The 19,257-nt window shown below is 32.9% G+C and overlaps 1 protein-coding gene across 1 annotated transcript in view; it reads left to right on the forward strand.

Annotated features, from left to right (window-relative positions):
• The first annotated feature begins 559 nt into the window (after positions 1 to 559).
• LOC145311921 (spondin-1-like) overlaps positions 560 to 19,257 on the forward strand; it is a 100,117-nt gene continuing 81,419 nt past the window's right edge. The window contains exons 1-6 of the mRNA XM_080150968.1: positions 560 to 583; positions 2,830 to 2,922; positions 14,368 to 14,442; positions 16,658 to 16,783; positions 17,617 to 17,689; positions 18,454 to 18,550. Of these exons, the coding sequence (XP_080007094.1) occupies positions 14,377 to 14,442; positions 16,658 to 16,783; positions 17,617 to 17,689; positions 18,454 to 18,550 (362 nt within the window). The 5' untranslated portion in view covers positions 560 to 583; positions 2,830 to 2,922; positions 14,368 to 14,376. The remainder of the gene's footprint in view (positions 584 to 2,829; positions 2,923 to 14,367; positions 14,443 to 16,657; positions 16,784 to 17,616; positions 17,690 to 18,453; positions 18,551 to 19,257) is intronic.

Here is a 19,257-nt window from a genome sequence, read left to right on the forward strand (position 1 = left end):
CCACCCTTCCTCCCTTTCTATTTTTCTCGAAAACAGTAAAAGTGTCGAACTATGACGTCAGAAAAAATTAACAATTAACCAATAAGAAGCCAGTATTTGTAATGGTAAAATATATAGCGGCCTCTCATTGGTTAATTGTTAATTTTTTCTGACGTCATAGTTCGACACTTTTACTGTTTTCATTTTTCTCCTACAGGGACGAAGCAACTAGTTTATTCAATAGCAGTGAAGCTTTTTAAAAAGATTTCTATAGAAAGATATTAAAAGGAAAAATAGAGAAAAAGAGAAAAAAAGATAAATAACTGAGAGAAAGCAAAATATAAGTACTGTATATACTGTATATTGCTTCTTGAAACTAAGCAAGAAAATTTTTTTTTAATTGGACAATTGCGTGCCACACCCTGTATATGCAATAAGCCTGGATACACACATATTGGGGAGGGGGGGGGGGTAGAGGGTTGAGAGGCATAATTTTGGGTGTGGGAGATATATGGGGATTTTTCTCTCCTCTTTTCACAACAATTATCAACAATTTAACATTTAGTAGTTAAAACTAGCTCTAGATATATCTATCAAAATTAGGGTACGCTAATAATTCATGAAACAGATATTAATAAAAACACAGTGATATATTCTAGTAGTTTTTAGATAGTTTTGTTAATATTTGATAATTAATAGAATAGGTAGTAAAATTAATCTTCTTCCAATTTCAATGTTGATAATTCTTCGTAGTAAGCTTGTAAATATTGGGGTTGAAAAGCACTGATCTAGGGGGATAAGACAATGGCCGATAAAATGGTGAACATCCTCAATGATGATACACAAAATTACCACTTCTACAATTGGTGATTGAAACATTTGTACACTTAACTTTATGAACCGACCAATCAAAGTTCAATAAAAGTCCTCAAAGTTGTTAAACCAAGGAATAAAAAACGTAATCAAAAAAAATTTGAGGCTAGTGTAAAAAACAGCCCAATGTCCCCTCCCTCCCTGGGTTAAAAGAATTTTTTAAAGAGGGAAGAAAAAATGAATGTTTTTTCTAAATTGAAGAGTATACAACAAATGAAAAATTGACTTTTGATTTGTGTTTTTTTACACATATTATTATGGATGAATATTCTATCTAGATAAAGAAACTTCAATGAAAATAGCCTAAAACATTATAAATGTGATTTATAGTTTTCGTTTAGATAAATTCAAAAGCTTTGCATTACAAGCAGGGCATGTATATAGCATAAGCCTCAATGAAATCGTCATATTAAAACTTTAAAATTCAGCTGGATGTCTAAATCAGTTCCAAAACAGACAATTAATGCTTTTTATTTTAATTGCACACAATCTGGTTAATATTTGTGGCTTATGCTCGGTCGAGGGGCTGATTACAACGGATACAACCTTTGAGAAAAGTACAATCTAATTGGAACACCCGTTTCTTTTCCTTTACACCCCCTAAAAACACATCTACTTTAGGAGAAGGAAAATTGTTGTTAAATGTTTACTATAAAATTGAATAATTTTGTTATTAACTAAACATACTAAAAACATGTTTTGATGAATGTATATGAGATACATTTCTGTTAAACTGCAATGCTGCTGTTATATCAACATAAACTTTTATTATCAAATTATTAGAATAAGGTTAGATTGCCAACGTAGGTTTACATTAGTACAACCAGTGCTCGGCAGCCGCGCGACAGCCGCGACAAAGCCTTAAATTTAAACCCTTTTGAATGCTTTAAAATCTATTTTAAACAGAAGGATTGCCATAATTGGTTAATGTGTTTACTTCCACCTGATTTTATAAATTATAAAAGGTTAATTTTCATGAGTCTTTCAGGCGGCTGATGCGCGGCTGCTGAGCCCTGAGTACAATAATAATCAACTTTGATATTAAACAAAGTAATGATGTAAACCAATATGTCGACATAAATGCTATTAATGTTGACATATAACAAATTAGCAATGCAAATGTCAACAAAATATTTCCTTGTTTAACAGGGATCTATCTCACCCAGCAGTTTATAGTGTCAGTAAAACTCTTTTTGCTTATAAAACATGGCCAAAGTTCACTGCAAAAAAATGAATAAATTGTCTAAAATTTTGCAGGGGTCTAAAGGGATAAGACAATGGCTAATAAATTGATGTACATTGTACATCCACATGTATCAATTAGTGGGTGTGCCGTTTGGACTCTCAACTTAATGAATCAGCTAACATGAAAACCCCAAAAATTTTAAATCAAAATATAATTCAAAGGCATAGTTTTTCTGTATTTTCTAGTTTTTAGGCCGACGAAACCACCTCTTTATTTTTAATTTATTTCGAGCCCCTGATGGTGGCTCTAACCCATAAACTCTAACTTACTTGGGCTTACTTATTGTAACTAAAAATTTTGGGGGTGCACCCTATGGCACCCTCTTTATCTCTTTATATCATAGAGGCAAGGACGTCTAAGCTTTTTTATTTTGAGTGGGGGGAATAAAAATCAAAAATCAAATTCATTTAAAGGGGGTAATTACCCCTTTACCCCATAGAACCCCTGTGACCTAGAACCTTCTAACCTAAACTTCACTTAACATAACCTAACTAATACTAATGTTATTTTCTTCCCATCTAAAAATATTGAAAATCTTAAGATTTTACTAAATTCTATTCGTGGAAAATATTCAGAAGTTAATAAAATGACAAATATCTTATGTTTGATAAATTTTTAGAGTGCTTTTTGAAGAAAAGACACTCAAACACAACATACATATTTTATAGTTTATTAAAAACAAGATTCTTCGTTAAATGTGCTTCTTCTTATACATACTTATTTATTTTTAGATTTTTGGATATCTGCATAAGAGTATATATTGTGAAAAAGTGAGTTATATATAATAAAAAATAAGTGCCTTTTTCGATCAAACACTGTTTAAGGTAAGTTAGATATTTTTTAAAGCGATGCTTATCTATATTCAGTGTGCGTTCGTACGTCTGTCCTATAATCTATACTGTAGATTTATTAGATTAAAAAGAGTAGCAACTGTATAGCTAGTGTTAGAGGGACTGTAGTTTTTTTTAGTCGTGTGACCTTTAAGTTGTTTTCTCATTACATAAAACTTTGAATAGGTATTACTAAGGCGGTCAAAAACTCAACTTGACCGGACCAAAAAATAATCTTTATATGAGTTAGGGTATATAAATGACCATGGTTGAAATTATTTCATGTTTTTTGAGAGTGTTCCTGCTCTAAAAATTGTTGATGTTTGTTGAAGCTCTCTATAGAGCCTATAAAAAAGGACGTCATAAAATACAAATGACCAATGATAAACAAATACAAAGACTAAATCACCGATGTGAGGCCAATTAATTGACCAATTGTAGGCCAGTATGACGTCATTTTGTCCAATTTTTGTTAGGCTTTGAGGTTACATACGTTCATAAAATATTCTATTTAGAATGTAAAGTTTTTCCTTTAATGAATATTTTACTTTTTTACCGCATTTTTTAGAGGAAAATCTTAAATAAATCAAAAACATGAAGGAATAAGTAGAAAATTTGAATCTAGTTAGGTTCATGGTAAAATGTTCCTGGGAACAATTTACCATGAAAAATTAGAAAAATCAACAAGTTTAAAATGGACGTACGGACATTCTGGTAATGATTATAGAGTTGCTACGCTTTCTAAATCGTACCTAACTACTACAGGAATCATCATGCAAAGTAGTTTGAAATCGATAGGACAATTCTAACATGCCTAAATTAACGAATAAAAACTATCTATCTCGGACGGACGGACGGACGGACCGACCCTAATTATAGAAAAGCTTTCCTTTAAAAAGTATCAAGATAATTGAAAGATGGTTAGGGGAGATACAATTTTAGAGATTATCCGCATCTAAAAATGTTTCATTGAATACATTAAACGTAGTTTATAGTAATGAATATAAAACAAGAACAAATATATCCATAATAAGCTCAGCAACAACAAAATAATAACAAGTTATGAATTGAACTGTTTATTTAAGCTTAAATATCTGATAATAGAAAAAAGCTGCAATTTTCTTTTCTTTACTATTTTTGCTTAACAAGAGAAGGTTATTTTTGTTTGAAGCTTAACATCTCGGATAATAACGATCCAAAAAGGTTGTACTTTTCGGGAAGCCTAATATATGCCCGGGGTTGGTTTTAGGCTATTTTATTTAACTCCCTCGTCTTACCCAACGGTTAGGGGCATCGCAAATAGTTTTAGTTATAGTGTAGTTGCGCTAGTAAAAAACGTAGTTTTATTCAGTTGTATTGCTGGTGTCAATCTCAATTGATCATATTTTTACAAGAGGAGATCTCGACAATTTTCCGGAAATAAGGTTTTCTATTCAGGAATCCAAAGGGAGAAGACAAGGACTAATAAATTGATGTACACCCCCAATGATGATAAACAAAATTACCACTTTTGTAAATTATGATTAGTGGTTGAAACATTTGGATACTCAATGAACCAACCAATCAATATTCAATAAGAAAACGTATTTAAGACTTTGGGGACTGTTTGTAATAAACATCCAAATATCCACTCCCTCCCTGTTTTGAATCATATTTCTCATTTTTATTCCTTTTTCAACGCAGCAAATTGTGAAAGAGGAGAGGGGCGATTTCTCTTGGGGTTTTTGTTTGCTTACCCCCTTTCCCCTTAAAAATAGATTTCTTTTAAAAAAATTATTTAAAAACATCAATTCTTCCTGAAAAGTTGAACCGAGACGACCAATAATCTGCAAGCCTTACAGAGAAAACTTTGGGGACCTTGTTTTATACAAAGATGACTTTTTTATACAGGGAGGGAGGGGACAATCAAGGACGTCCAAGGGGGGGGGGGGTAAAGTGGGGATTATCCTCCCCCCCCCGAAACGAATTTGGGGGTGCCGTAGGCCCCCCAATTTTTTTTTTCATTTTACCCCTCCATTTAAAATTTACCCCTACCCTGGCCCCCAACTATTCAGGATGGTGTATTTGCCCCCCCCCCCCCAAACAATTTTTGGGGGGTAACAAAATTAACCCTGCCAACAGATTTCAGGTGGTGTAATTACCCCCCCCCCCCCTCGAGGTACGAGGTAATCTAGATACCCCCCCCCCCTCCAAGCAAATTTTACCCCCGGGGTAAAAATTTGGGGGGGGGGGTAAAAAAATTTGCGGCGCGCGATATTTCCTTGGGGACAATGGGCTGTTTATTACACTAATCACAAAATTATAATAACGTTTTCTTATTCGTTGGTGACGTTGGTGAATTTGAATGGGTTATTAATTAAAAAGAGCGTTCAAACGTTTTATCCACTAATTTTAATCTACAGAAGGAGAAATTTTTTGGATCATGATTGGGGTTGTACATCAACTTATCGGCCATTGTCTTATCCATTTAGATCACTGGGCTATTTTACATAAGTAAAGGAACAATATTTTATTGTCAGAATTATATTCTAAACAGAGTTTAGATTAGGGCTAGACAACCGCGCGTAAATGAACAAGCTATAACTTTGATATGATACACTTTCCCTAATATCACAAATACCAACCTTTACGTTTAGTAAAATTTTAAGCGACCAGTGGAGGGGGAGGGGGGCTGGTTTGGATTTCAATATTTTAAAACGGAAATTAAATAAGAAATATATAAAATCTTCAATTAACTAACAATTTCTTATCTAAATTGAAATCAAAGTGTTAATATTACATATTTAAGGTTATATACACCAATTTAAACATATTCACATAACAAAAGTAAATTTTCTTTCTTTGCAATAACTAGGTCAAATCTTTAATGAGGAGTATAGCTTCTCTATTAAAATATTCTATCATAAATGAAAGCCATAAGGTTGAAGTGTTGATGCATCTATTATTACTTGGATCTTACACAAGATTGTAATTTACTCTAATAATGTGAAACTTATACCTGGCTAAATTAAAGACCCCCCCCCCCCCATCCACTTTCTTCTTTACCCTATCCCAAGGACGTCCAAGGGGGGTAAAGTGGGGATTACCCCCCCCCCCCCAACGGCACCCCCAAAATTTTTTGCATTATCCCCCCCCCCCCAAAAAAAAAAATAATAATAATCCCTGGACGTCCCTGTCCTATCCCATCCCTTCCTACTGGATGAACCAGTAAATAATGTCCATGTTAGCAACCTAAATGATTTTGAATAAAAAAAATACTCATCACACATTTCTTTGAAAAATATCTTTCTTGTTTTGATAAAAATAGATCATTGTGTAAAATATGAAAAGGGAAATAGAGATATATAAATGGGATGTAAAATAATTGTTTTCATATTTCAAATTTGCTCTATCAAATAGATTATATGAATTTTAGAAACTTTGTATTTTTGGAATACATTTAAAAAGGGTTTTAGTAGTTATCTAACGCATCGTATAATAGACATATTTCCGCGGATTTTAAAAAAAAATTAGAAAAAACACCAGTTTTGTTAGCTGAAGGTCCGAGCAAACACAACTGGTATTAATATTATGATTTTAATTTTTGTATTCGTGAAGAATTGTCTGTAACACGATGCTATACATGATTATTTAGTACGGCTGAGAACCGGTTCTAATTCAGCGGATATCATTCGGTTTCGAAGCCATACGGGAAACCATAATATAGTATTTGGGACGAAAATATTTGTCATTCATTGACCTATTCGTTGACTCCTAGTAAGGGCCTCCCTTGAAATTCGCATCATGTTTGAAGATCTCACAATTTATGTTCAATATCAGGGCCAGGGATTTAGAACCTGAAGAAAATTTATTTTGTACAACTTTTTCTCCAATCCATGGATCTCAAGGGTTAAGACAATGACGATTAAAGATTAATGGAGTTACACAATTCCCTCTTCTAGAGATTAGTATAATTGGTTGAAAAGTTTAAACTCTACTAGTTTTAAACTGACAAATAAAAATTCAATAAAAGTACACACTTTTCCTCAACAGTTTAGCGGATTTAAAACCAACACGCAACAAGCGGTCAATGGATCCTATAAATAGACATATTTGCTGAATCAAAACTGGTGTTACCTAAATTGTATCTGTTCCTTCTTCAGGATTATAGAATTTCAAAGATTTTAACCAAAAATGTGCGATGATTTGACTTTAAAATAGCATTTAATCTTAATGTTCATGGCTTATTAATATAAGTTTGTCATATTTGTTGAGGTTTTAAAACAATATTTCTATAGACAATTCAACACTGCATATTTAGGATTTATAACAATGGTTATTTTATGCATTATGAGTGATATAAAAAGTCATATCAAAAGTACTTTTTAATTATTAATTCTAATTGTTTAGATCCTTTGCCGTTTATTACACAAAAGTAAATATTTTTTTTCTAAACCATTTTGAATTTTCTATGGATAAAATAATTGATATAATGAACAAGGATGACAACATCCATAAAAGCGAAGCAGTGAAACGGCAGGACAAACGGACATAAACACTTGTATAGTGTCAGAACTCAATAATCAGAATATAAAAGTACAAGAGTCGAAGCAAAATTGTAAGTAAATTTGTTAAAAAATCTGCTTGATACAGGATAATGTTTATGGACATACTTACATTTTTAGGACTTGATTATAGAGTTGCATCGCTTATAATATTGTACTTTGTTGTCCCAGGAATCTATATACCAAAAATCAGATCAAACGGAGAATTAGATCACATAAAAATTTGTTGTTAAAAAAGTTGTTAAGTTATCAACATGTTTTAAATGAACGTACGGACATTCTGGTAATGATTATAGAGTTGCTACGCTTTATAATCGTACCAAACTACTACAGGAATGACCATGCAAAGTTTGAAATCGATAGGCACAATCGCTATTTTTTATATTGAGATAGTATATCTTAATTAAACACCAAATTATTGTCTTGTGTATTTAAGATTATATAGCAATTGAAAACAATTATTATTTAATTTTGTATCTTATTTAAGACATGGCAAAACCTTTTTCAAAATGTGATCATAATCTAAATAGGTCAAAGATTTTGGTCCTTGTTGATCTATAATTATATTTTTTTAAAACAAGACTCTTTCAAGATAAAGAATAGAAGCATATACATACAACAAGTATCTTTAATAATGCAGGATTTTACGTTAACAAACTAATAAAGGTTAGTCTTTAGGTTAGATTAGAAAACCTTTACATCTCATTTCTGCTGCTTGATTTTAATTTCTTTTAAAATCAAGCAGCAGAAATGAGATGTAAAGGTTTTCTATATTTATTGTTCGTCTGTCTGTCCATAAAGGATATTCTTATCGTTAATTTAGGCATTTTATAATTGTCCTATTGATTTTATACTTGGCATGGTTGGTTATTTCTGTAGTAATAGTAAGGTACGATTTAGAAAGCATAGCAATTCTACAATCGTTGTCTATTTACAAAAAGTTGATTTGAAACATTTTTTATATTCCTACTACAAAAAGGTAGAATGTTATAAACAAAGCATATAAAAAATGTAGGAATGTCCATAAATAGTATCCTATATTTTGCAACAAATTTACATACATTTTTTTAGACTTATACATATACATATATGTATATTTGCTTATTCAGTTATGACACTCTACAATTGTTAATGTTTTTTTGTCCTACCCTTTCATAGATTCACTTTTATGGAAATTGTCATCCTTGTTATTTAATGTATAATCAACTATTAAGTTGTTAACTAATTTGACTAGGTATACTTATTAATAACAGTCCTTTGATATAATCAATTAAAGGCCTAATGTCTTCAACAATCTATTGTTTATGTGGTTGATAACTTAATACTATCGTGTCTTTTTTACATACAAAATTCGAGTGTCAATGCTAATTGTTTCTATATAAACAAGGATGACAACATCTATAAAAGCGAAGCTATGAAACCGTAGGACAAACTGACATTATCATTGTGCAGTTTTAGAAGTGAATAATCAGAATATAAAGTTATAAAAGTCGGAACAAATGTGTAAGTAAATTTGTTTAATTGTTTGTAATTAAAAAAACTGTTTAAATACAGGATAATGTTAAAGGACATAATTACATTTTAGGACTTGATTATAAAGATGCTTTGCTTTAAACATTGAACTTTGTTGTCCTAGGAATCAGTATTTCAAAAATCAGATCAATTAGATAATTTTTACACATAAAAATTTGTTGTTAAAAAAAGTTAAAATCAACATATTAAAAATGGGCGTATGTACATTCTGGTAATGATTATAGAATTGATACGCTTTCTAAACCGTATCTTATTAGTACAGGAATAACCTTGCAAAGTTTGAAATCGATAGGAAAATTCTAACATGTCCAAGTTAATGAAAAAGGTAATTGTTCCACCTAAAAAGCTAACTGTTACTGACGGACGGCCAGACTAACCGAACCCAATTGTAGAAAAACTTCAATTTAAAAAAAAGTATATGTTGTAAAATGTAAATCAATTGTGCCAGTATTTTTAGTTAAATGATATGTTTATTTTTTATTACTGTTTTTACTTTCTAAGTTTAAAATTTCAAGGTAATTTGAAGAAAAACAAGCATTAATTAAAGTCAGAAGTTACCCCGTCGACAATTTTATAAGTTATAATTAATCTAAAAAAAAAGGTTTTGAAAACAACTACTGCTTTCATGTGTTAAGGGTAATATACAGCACACTGTGGGCTACAATTGAATCAAGACAAAAGTAAGTGCCGAGCCCTGGGACCTATGTAGGGTGAAAATAGACATAAATCCTTGATGATTCCAGGTGGAGACAAAATATTTTAGCGGGGTCTTTTGGTTTTTTTTCAATTTAAAGTTCTGAAAAAAAATTGAAAAAAAAATGAAAATCTTGAATAAAAAAAAAACAAAAAATGATTTGTAATATTTTTTTTATTTAAAGATACAAACAACTTATATAAATACTATAAGCTTTAGAAAAATCACAATTTTCAAATTTAGACTTTCAATATAAAGATTTGTAGAAAAAACCTAACAACAAATTCTAACATATTTCTGATCAACATAGCAATAAAACGTCTTTTGCAAAATCTTTATCATCAAAAATAAATAGCACTTACTAAAGACTTTTTTTCATTTAAACTTATACTTTTCACATTAATTAACTTTAAAGATTGATTTTTTTAAAAAGAAAGGTTGCGTGATTTTTTTATTCATAATTAATTGCCTAATTTTGAGATTCAGATAAAAAACCTTACTGCTTTATATCATTGGATACTCTACTAGCAGCGGCTACGCCTCTAGAGGCATATAGGGACCCTTAGGTTGGGGGGGAAGACGAACCCCCCCTTACAATTACAGTTTTTTTAATGAAAAAGTTAAAAACATTTATTTTGGAGAGTTGATTCTCTTGGGATAGTGATGGTACCCATCCCCAAAATAGTAATAAACCTTACCAGGACATATAAGAAGCTACCATGTAAAGGAGAACCATATTGGTTCAGTGGTTAGTGAGATCCCTTGGTGCACAAAGACTTACATAGAACGTGTTACTTTATTATAAAGATACATATATACACAAAAAACTCTACAATCAAAGTATGTCTGTTTGTTCATCTGTCTGTATAAAAACATTACAGAATATATTTATTTGGTACTAGCGGCTACGCTCCTAGAGGCCTTTAGGGACACTTGAGAGGGGAAGAAGTGGTTGAATTCTACAACTAGATTTTTATTTTAGACTTAAAAAGAAAAAGGTTTTTTTGTGTGTTGTGGTCCTTTTTTAAGGGGCGATTTCTCTTCTCTTTCTCAAAAAAAGTTATAAACCTTCGATCCAAGGACCAATGAGAAGCTACATAGTAAAGTAAAAAAAGAACCATATCAGTTTTTAAGCATCAGAAAGATGGACAAACAGACATCAATCTATTTTGTATCATAAATAGTGCTTTAAAGCAGGGGAGAAATATCATCTGGAAAAAAAAATTTCCTCTCGTTTAAAAGTTATATCCCTGTATAAAAAAGATAGGATGTCCGTGTGTTTTTTCTGTCTGTGCCTAAAGTTCTTGCTAACCGCTGGACCAATTTGGTTCTTCTTTATTGACCTATCTTTTAGACTGATAATAGGATCAACATATTAAGGAGTAGTTTAGTGTCTATTAATCCTTATATAAAAGTAACAGTTTCTGTGTCTGTCTGTTTGTGTGTGTGTGTGTGAGGGTGTCTGTCGGTACTGAAGATTCTTTGTAACCGCTTAACTGATATAGTTCTTCTTGGTTCAAGTTTTTCATTGTCCTGAGAAGTTTTGAGTTTAGAAAAAATTAGTTCCTACCCAACATTTAAAAAAAACTTTTTCTTTTACATACTAAAACTGAAAGTAGGGGAGGGGTCAACTTCCCCCCACTTATCAAGGGCCCCTAGATGCCTCTAGGGGTAAAACCGCTAGTGATAAAATAATTTTTATCTTGAATTATGATTAAATTGTTCTTTTTCCATTTAATAAAATATAATTGTAATTATTAACCTCAAAGAATATCAAGAATTAGGTAATTGGATTTAACAAGGGAAAAAGACAACATCCATAATTAGTGAAGTTTAAAAGAATGCAAATAAAGAAAATAGCAAGTGTAACATACAGATACAAAAATATATTAATCAGAGCGAGATGGGACAATGGGCTATTTATTAGACTAGTCCCCATAGTTTAATATAGGAATTTGTTATTCGTTGGCTTAACTACTTAGGGGACCTGTTGCGATTTTTGTTTGGTTGGATTATTAAATTAAGTGCCCAACATTTCAACCATTAACTGAAACATACAGAAGGGTTATCCATGTATCATATTTGGGAATGTAAATCAATTTAGCGGTCATTGTCTTATCCCTTTAGATCCCTGAATAGTAATTAACAATGATCAATGGTTCTTTTTTTTTCTATGTAGCTTCTCATTGGTTCTTGAAAGGTTTATAACTTATTTTGGGAGGGTACCTCCACCATCCTAGGAGAAATCAACCCCTAAAAAAGGACCCCATTTCACACACAAAAAAAAAACTTTTTCTTTTTAAGTCTAAAATAAAAATCTAGTTGTAGAATTCAACCCCTTCTTCCCCTCTCAAGTGCCCCTAAAGGCCTCTAGGAGCGTAGCCGCTAGTACCAAATAAATATATTCTGTAATGTTTTTATACAGACAGATGAACAAACAGACATACTCTGATTGTAGAGTTTCTGTGTATATATGTATCTTTATAATAAAGTAACACGTTCTATGTAAGTCTTTGGTCACCAAGGGATCTCACTAACCACTGAACCAATATGGTTCTCCTTTACATGGTAGCTTCTTATATGTCCTGGTAAGGTTTATTACTATTTTGGGGATGGGTACCATCACTATCCCAAGAGAATCAACTCTCCAACATAAATGTTTTTAACTTTTTCATTAAAAAAAACTGTAATTGTAATGGGAGGTTCGTCTTCCCCCCCAACCTAAGGGTCCCTATATGCCTCTAGAGGCGTAGCCGCTGCTAGTAGAGTATCCAATGATATAAAGCAGTAAGGTTTTTTATCTGAATCTCAAAATTAGGCAATTAATTATGAATAAAAAAATAACGCAACCTTTCTTTTTAAAAAAACAATCTTTAAAGTTAATTAATGTGAAAAGTATAAGTTTAAATGAAAAAAAGTCTTTAGTAAGTGCTATTTATTTTTGATGATAAAGATTTTGCAAAAGACGTTTTATTGCTATGTTGATCAGAAATATGTTAGAATTTGTTGTTAGGTTTTTTCTACAAATCTTTATATTGAAAGTCTAAATTTGAAAATTGTGATTTTTTTAAAGCTTATAGTATTTATATAAGTTGTTTGTATCTTTAAATAAAAAAAAATATTAAAAATTATTTTTTGTTTGTTTTTTATTAAAGATTTTCATATTTTTTTCAATTTTTTTTCAGAACTTTAAATTGAAAAAAAACCAAAAGACCCCGCTAAAATATTTTGTCTCCACCTGGAATCATCTAGGCTTTATGTCTATTTTCACCCTACATAGATCCCAGGGCTCGGCACTTACTTTTGTCTTGATTCAATTGTAGCCCACAGTGAGCATATATATTTTACATCAAATGCCGTTTTAAAGTCAAATCACCACACATTTTTTGTTAAAATCTTTGAAATTCTATAATCGCGAAGAAGGAACAGATACAATTTAGGTAAAACCAGTTTTGATTCAGCAAATGTGTCTATTTATAGGATCCATTGGCCGCTAGTTGCGTGTCGGTTTTAAATCCGCTAAACTGTTGAGGATAAGCGTGAGTACCCAAAGTTTTTGAGCCAACGAATAAGATTTAAAATCCAATGTTCCTCCCATCCCAGCCTCAATCAGATTTATTAATAAGTCTTGGGCTTTTATTGTTATAATTTATTTTTGGTTTTTCTCCTATTTTCATAACCTACTTTAATTTGTCCGGAAATAGGCTAAAACCTGACCTGGCTTGAAATTTGTTGACTAATTTTTCTAGTAGTTTCCGAGATTTTACATCACACATTACATCAACTAATTCACTTTAATTAGTTTAATGTATAATGGTACGTTAGTGTAATAATGTTTTATCGCATTGTATTATAGACAGCTTTCTGCGGATGTAAAATGAAAAATTATTAAAGATTAAAACCTGTTTTGTTAGACAAGGGCAACAAAACTGGTATTATTTTTATCCTATTATATAAAGTAGCAAGGATATTTTTGTCCTTGTAATATTGCTAACCGTTCAACTGATCGGGTTCTCCTTAACAGGGTAGCTTCTCATAGGTCCCAGGAAGGTTTATAACTGTTTGGGGGGAGGGTACCACCACCCTCCCAAGAGAAATCACAAGAAAATGGGAAAAAAAATTTCGCCTGGAGACTTCTACATATAGAGGTATCGTAGTGACTTGAACCCAAAAAAAAAATTTAAAGTGACACTAGAGGCCTCTAGGGGCGTAGCCGCTAGTGATTTTATATAACATTCGTGGAAAATTGTCTGTAATACGATGATATACATGATTTCCAGTGTTGAGAACTGGTTTTAATCCAGCGGATATAAATCGGTTTTGAAGCCATATTGAAAAAGTACTTTTTCTTCCATTAAACATGTCTGTGTTCACCAAAAGTGTTAAATTATTTGATTTATTGCTTCACCTCATTTTTCCTAGTTCTCAGTTAGCAATGGATCTAGCATTTAAATGGATATTATGACAGGTTGAAAATTGGTGTCATTTAAGTTTGCTAACATGGAACTCATTTTTTGGTCGGTTCGTTCATCCAGTAGGAGGGAAGGGGAGGGGTAAAGGGAATGAAGACCGGATCGTTATTTTAGCTAGCTTCAATTTGCACTATATTAGATGGGAGAAAGCTGTCCATAATACGATGCGATGAATAACTATTAATTATTTGTTTAGTTTTGCGTAATGCCCCTGACGACAAAAGTTCGGTGGAAAATGTGGATTTTTGTGCTGGCCCTATCACAAGTTCAGGTTATATATTTTTATTTATCTATAATACAAAGTAGAACGATGTCTGTCCTTCTGTTGTTTCAAGCTATTTTATTTGAGGGGTGGGATCCCCACCCTATTTTTATCCTGGGTTTAATTTTGCACAGAGTAAATTGATCTCTATAGATTTAAGAACGATTCTATATAGGAGGGAGACTTCCCATTAACTCTTGTGGCGGAGCTCCTAGAGGTTAGGTGTGAAACCGCCAGTCTTTTTTGATAAAGTACTTGGATGTGTGTTTATATGTTCATTGTTTGTAGATATTTTGAAACTGTTGGAATGATAATACAATTTGCAGTTATGCTTTGGTCGTGGGTAGATTTATCGCTAAATCGCATTGTGGATTTGTCCCACATGAAAACATCCATAAAAAGCACAAAAAAATGAATTAGTAGCCGATAAAATCACCTTAATCCATAGCGTTACAGACGAATAGATATTCGATTTTCCTTATGGAACAATCAAAATTGACCAAGGCAAACCTGGAATAGTCCCTTTCGTAACATCGCCCCATAAGGGGCGATTCGTAGTATTTTAAAATGGCTTTTAATAGGTTAATTTAGGTAAGGTTAGGTTATAATGGGTTAGGTGATTGCCCCACAAGGTTAGGTAATTGGCCCTGCAGGGTTAGAGCTCCCCGCAGGGGCTAGAAATAGGAGAAAAGCTACAGTGAAAAATACGAAGAAAACCCCATAAGGTGCGATGTTACGAAAGGGACTATACCCGGCAAACCTTTTAATAAAGTTATCTCAGGCCTAAAACAATTATCCCAATCAAATATTTATGCAACTGATTAATGGATATATTATTACTTGGATCTTACACCAGATTATCATGTACAATGATAAAGTGAAACTGACTAAAATAACGATATTCTCCATCTATCCCCATTTTCTCATCCCTCCCCTCGTACTGGATGAACAAATTGACCAATAAAAGAGTTCCATGTCAGTGAGCTAAATGGACAACAATTTTTTCCCTGTTATGATATCCACGTATATTCTATATCCATTTATGCATTATGTGTAGAGCTTTTCTATATCTTGTATGTCCGTACGTAAATTGCAATATTCAATTGTAAATGAATAGTTATTTCTTTCATCGTATTATAAACGGCTTTCCGCGGATAAAGAATGTACAATTATGAGATTAAAACCCGTGCCTTCGGCATCTCGGGGCTAAAAAAACTGGTTTTAATCTTATGATTGTACATTTCTATATTCGTAGAAAACTGGATATAATACGATGCTAGACATAGTTTTTTCGTATGGATGAGAACCGGTTCCTATCCACCGGATTCGAATGAATACGAGAAAGAATTATTAATTGACCGCTTTGTAAAAATTGTTATGCTCAGTAAAGCAACTTAAAGTGTTTGTTAAGTACTCTTTTTCTAAAGAAATTTTTCGAATAAAGCTTGTAAATAAGCTGGGTAAGATGAAGCTTCCTTGAAAAGCAGAACGTAATCGAATGGGTGGTTGTTGGAAGAATTTGTTTCAGACGGACAAACATCATACAAATCGAGTTTAAGAGTATAAATTTTAAAAACCTATTAATTTTTTAAAAAGTGTTTAATCAGTGATTTTGTTTTTTGAATACCTTGATAAAGCTAGCTTACTATTCTTGCGCTATATCCATTATCCATAATTTTCACGGATCTTAAGGGATAAGACAATAGATAAAAAAAAATGTTGTACACCCCTAATGGTGTAAACAAAAGTACACAAAATTTTATAAATTTTTAGGTACTATATAGCGTAATGAATAAAGTCTAATGTCCCCCTCCCTTCCAGATAATTAGATAACTATTTGCAATGTGCCTTTTATAAATAACAATGAAATAATAATATACACCAATTATTATATAGATTTCCAATATATAGTTATTCGTATGCTTTTACATCATAATTGAATTATATTTGTCTGAATGCTATATTGTAATTTCCTATAAGGGAATAACCCCTCCACCCCCAACCCACCAGCTTATATTAAAAGTTACATAATGGGGAGGGGGTCTGTTAAACAAAAGTAATTGTGGTTTAGTATGGGTAAGAATTTCACAATTTTGGCATGATCATTAATTATGGCGCACTAATGGGCCCAAAATCAAACCTTGCACCTACCCGACATCAATCAGATTCGTGACGTGTTATGCCGCATATTTTTATATATTGATCTAACTGTCCTTGTATCCAGGTGATAACCGGCCTGGCTGCAAAATGTGACAAAACCCCAATCGGACAACAACCCATGCGGTATCATAGTGACGGTGGCTTTTCTGTCACCGTTGCTGGCTCCCCGCATCTCTACAGACCTGGACAGGTAAACAATATTGCTGGCTCCCTGCATCTCTACAGACCTGGACAGGTAAAAAATATTGCTGGCTCCCTGCATCTCTACAGACCTGGACAGGTAAACAATATTGCTGGCTCCCTGCATCTCTACATACCTGGACAGGTAAACAATATTGCTGTCTCCCCGCATCTCTACCTACCTGGACAGGTAAACAATATTGCTGGCTCCCTGCATCTCTACATACCTGGACAGGTAAACAATATTGCTGGATCCCCGCATCTCTACATACCTGGACAGGTAAACAATATTGCTGGCTCCCTGCATCTCTACAGACCTGGACAGGTAAACAATATTGCTGGATCCCTGCATCTCTACAGACCTGGACAGGTAAACAATATTGCTGGATCCCTGCATCTCTACAGACCTGAACAGGTAAATAATATTGCTGGCTACCTGCATCTCTACATAGCTGGGCAGGTAAACAATATTGGTGGATCCCTGTATCTCTACAGACCTGGACAGGTAAATAATATTGCTGGCTCCCTGAATCCCTACAAACCTGAACAAGTAAACAATATTGCTGGCTCTCCGCCATGTACAGGTAAATAAGATATTGATGATTCATTGGCGATCTACAACGAATATTTGACTATTCTTCTCCTTTTGCAAAAGCATTTTATATTATTATATAATACTCAGTGGCATCAAAAAAAAAATTTGCCATGTAGATTTTTTTCTAAAAAAAAAGTATTTCTTTAATACCAGGATAATTTGTAAGATTATTTAATAAATCGCTGAAACAAAAAAATCGTAGTTTAAGATTGACTTATTTAGGGTCCTATGATATTTCATATATTTAGACGTACACAGTGACCCTGCAAGGATTTAGACTCCAAGCTGGAGATATTAGACCTTCAAAAGTAAAGTTCGTTGGTAAGTTTTACGCGTGTCTAGTAATGATAAAAATTAGGGCTCTGCAGCTGCGCGTCAGCCGCCTTAAAGCCACGGGGAAGTCAACCTTTTGCAATTCTAAAAATCATTTGGAAACATAAAAATGACCCAAATATAGCGATCCCTCTTTTTTTAAATGTCAAAGCATTCAATGAAGCTAGTAAAAGTGGCTGACTCAGATTATGACTTCAAAAAAAATTAACCAATGAGAGGCACTATAAATTTTACCATTGGTCAATTACAGTGTATTGGTTAATTTTTTTACGTCATAATCTGAGTCAGCCCCTTTTACTAGCTTCCATCAAATCAGATTTTACTGTGAGGCTTACGCGCGGCTGCCAAACCCTGGTAAAAATGAAAGCCCAAAAATTTTGGCTATAATTAGGAGATATTAATAATATTTTATGGCAGCTTAGACGTTTTTAAAGTAATGACCAATACTTTAAGCACAAAAAGCAGCCATAAATTAGAAGTAGGTTTTCAAAGGTCTAAAAGTCAAAAGTTTAATTAGGAGACGCAATTCAACGGTTGAAATCGACCTAAAATTGTTTTAAATTTGAATATGAAATTTATCAGGGTATATCAATATAAAATTATTTTTCTTAAAACCAAGTTTATTACCAAATTAGCATTTTTGACACCTTTAAAAGTTTTCCTGGATTTATTTTTATGGCTATTGTTGCAGTTGGATCTTTGTGCCTTTTTCCAGTTGCCTTTTCGTATTTTTTACATTAATATCTTTTTAGATTTCACCTTGGTTGCTGAGAGTGATCTGCCCGCTACAGACGTTCCTGACCTTGGTGTCTTCCAGCTTATGCCTGGAGATGCCATGTCAAAATTCAGGTATGAAACCCTCTATTACATGAGAAGCAATATAGGTTATTGACCTTGGTATCTTGCAGCTTATGCCTAAAGATACCATGTCAAAATTCAGGTATGAAACCCTCTATTACATGCGTAGCAATAGAGGTTCTCTTGACCTTGGTGTCTTCCAGCTTATGCCTGGAAATGCCATGTCAAAATTCAGATATGAAACACTATATTACATGCGTAGCAATAGAGGTTCCTGACCTTGGTATCTTCCAGCTTATGCCTGGAGATGCCATGTCAAAATTCAGGTATAAAACCCTCTATTACATGCGTAGCAATAGAGATTCAAAGGTATCTTCCAGCTTATTCCTGGAGATGCCATGTCAAAATTCAGGTATGAAACCCTCTATTACATGCGTAGCAATAGAGATTCAAAGGTATCTTCCAGCTTATGCCTAGAGATGCCATGTCAAAATTCAGGTATGAAACCCTCTATAACATGAGAAGCAATATAAGGTTCCTGGCCTTGGTATCTTCCAGCTTATGCCTGGAGATACAATTTCAAAATTCAGGTATGAAACACTATATTACAAGCGTAGTAAAAGATTTTTCGCTCTTTTAATATGCCGAAGCAGCTTATAGTGCTCATAAAAAATTACGCTTTACAACAAAACTGACCAATGATAGGCCAGAGTAAAAATTGTAATTGACCAATCGCAAATGTATACTGGCATACCATT

This window comes from Acartia tonsa, chromosome 2 (assembly GCF_053477335.1).
Source record: "Acartia tonsa isolate MP-2025a chromosome 2, ASM5347733v1, whole genome shotgun sequence".
In the NCBI taxonomy this organism is placed as follows: domain Eukaryota; kingdom Metazoa; phylum Arthropoda; class Copepoda; order Calanoida; family Acartiidae; genus Acartia; species Acartia tonsa.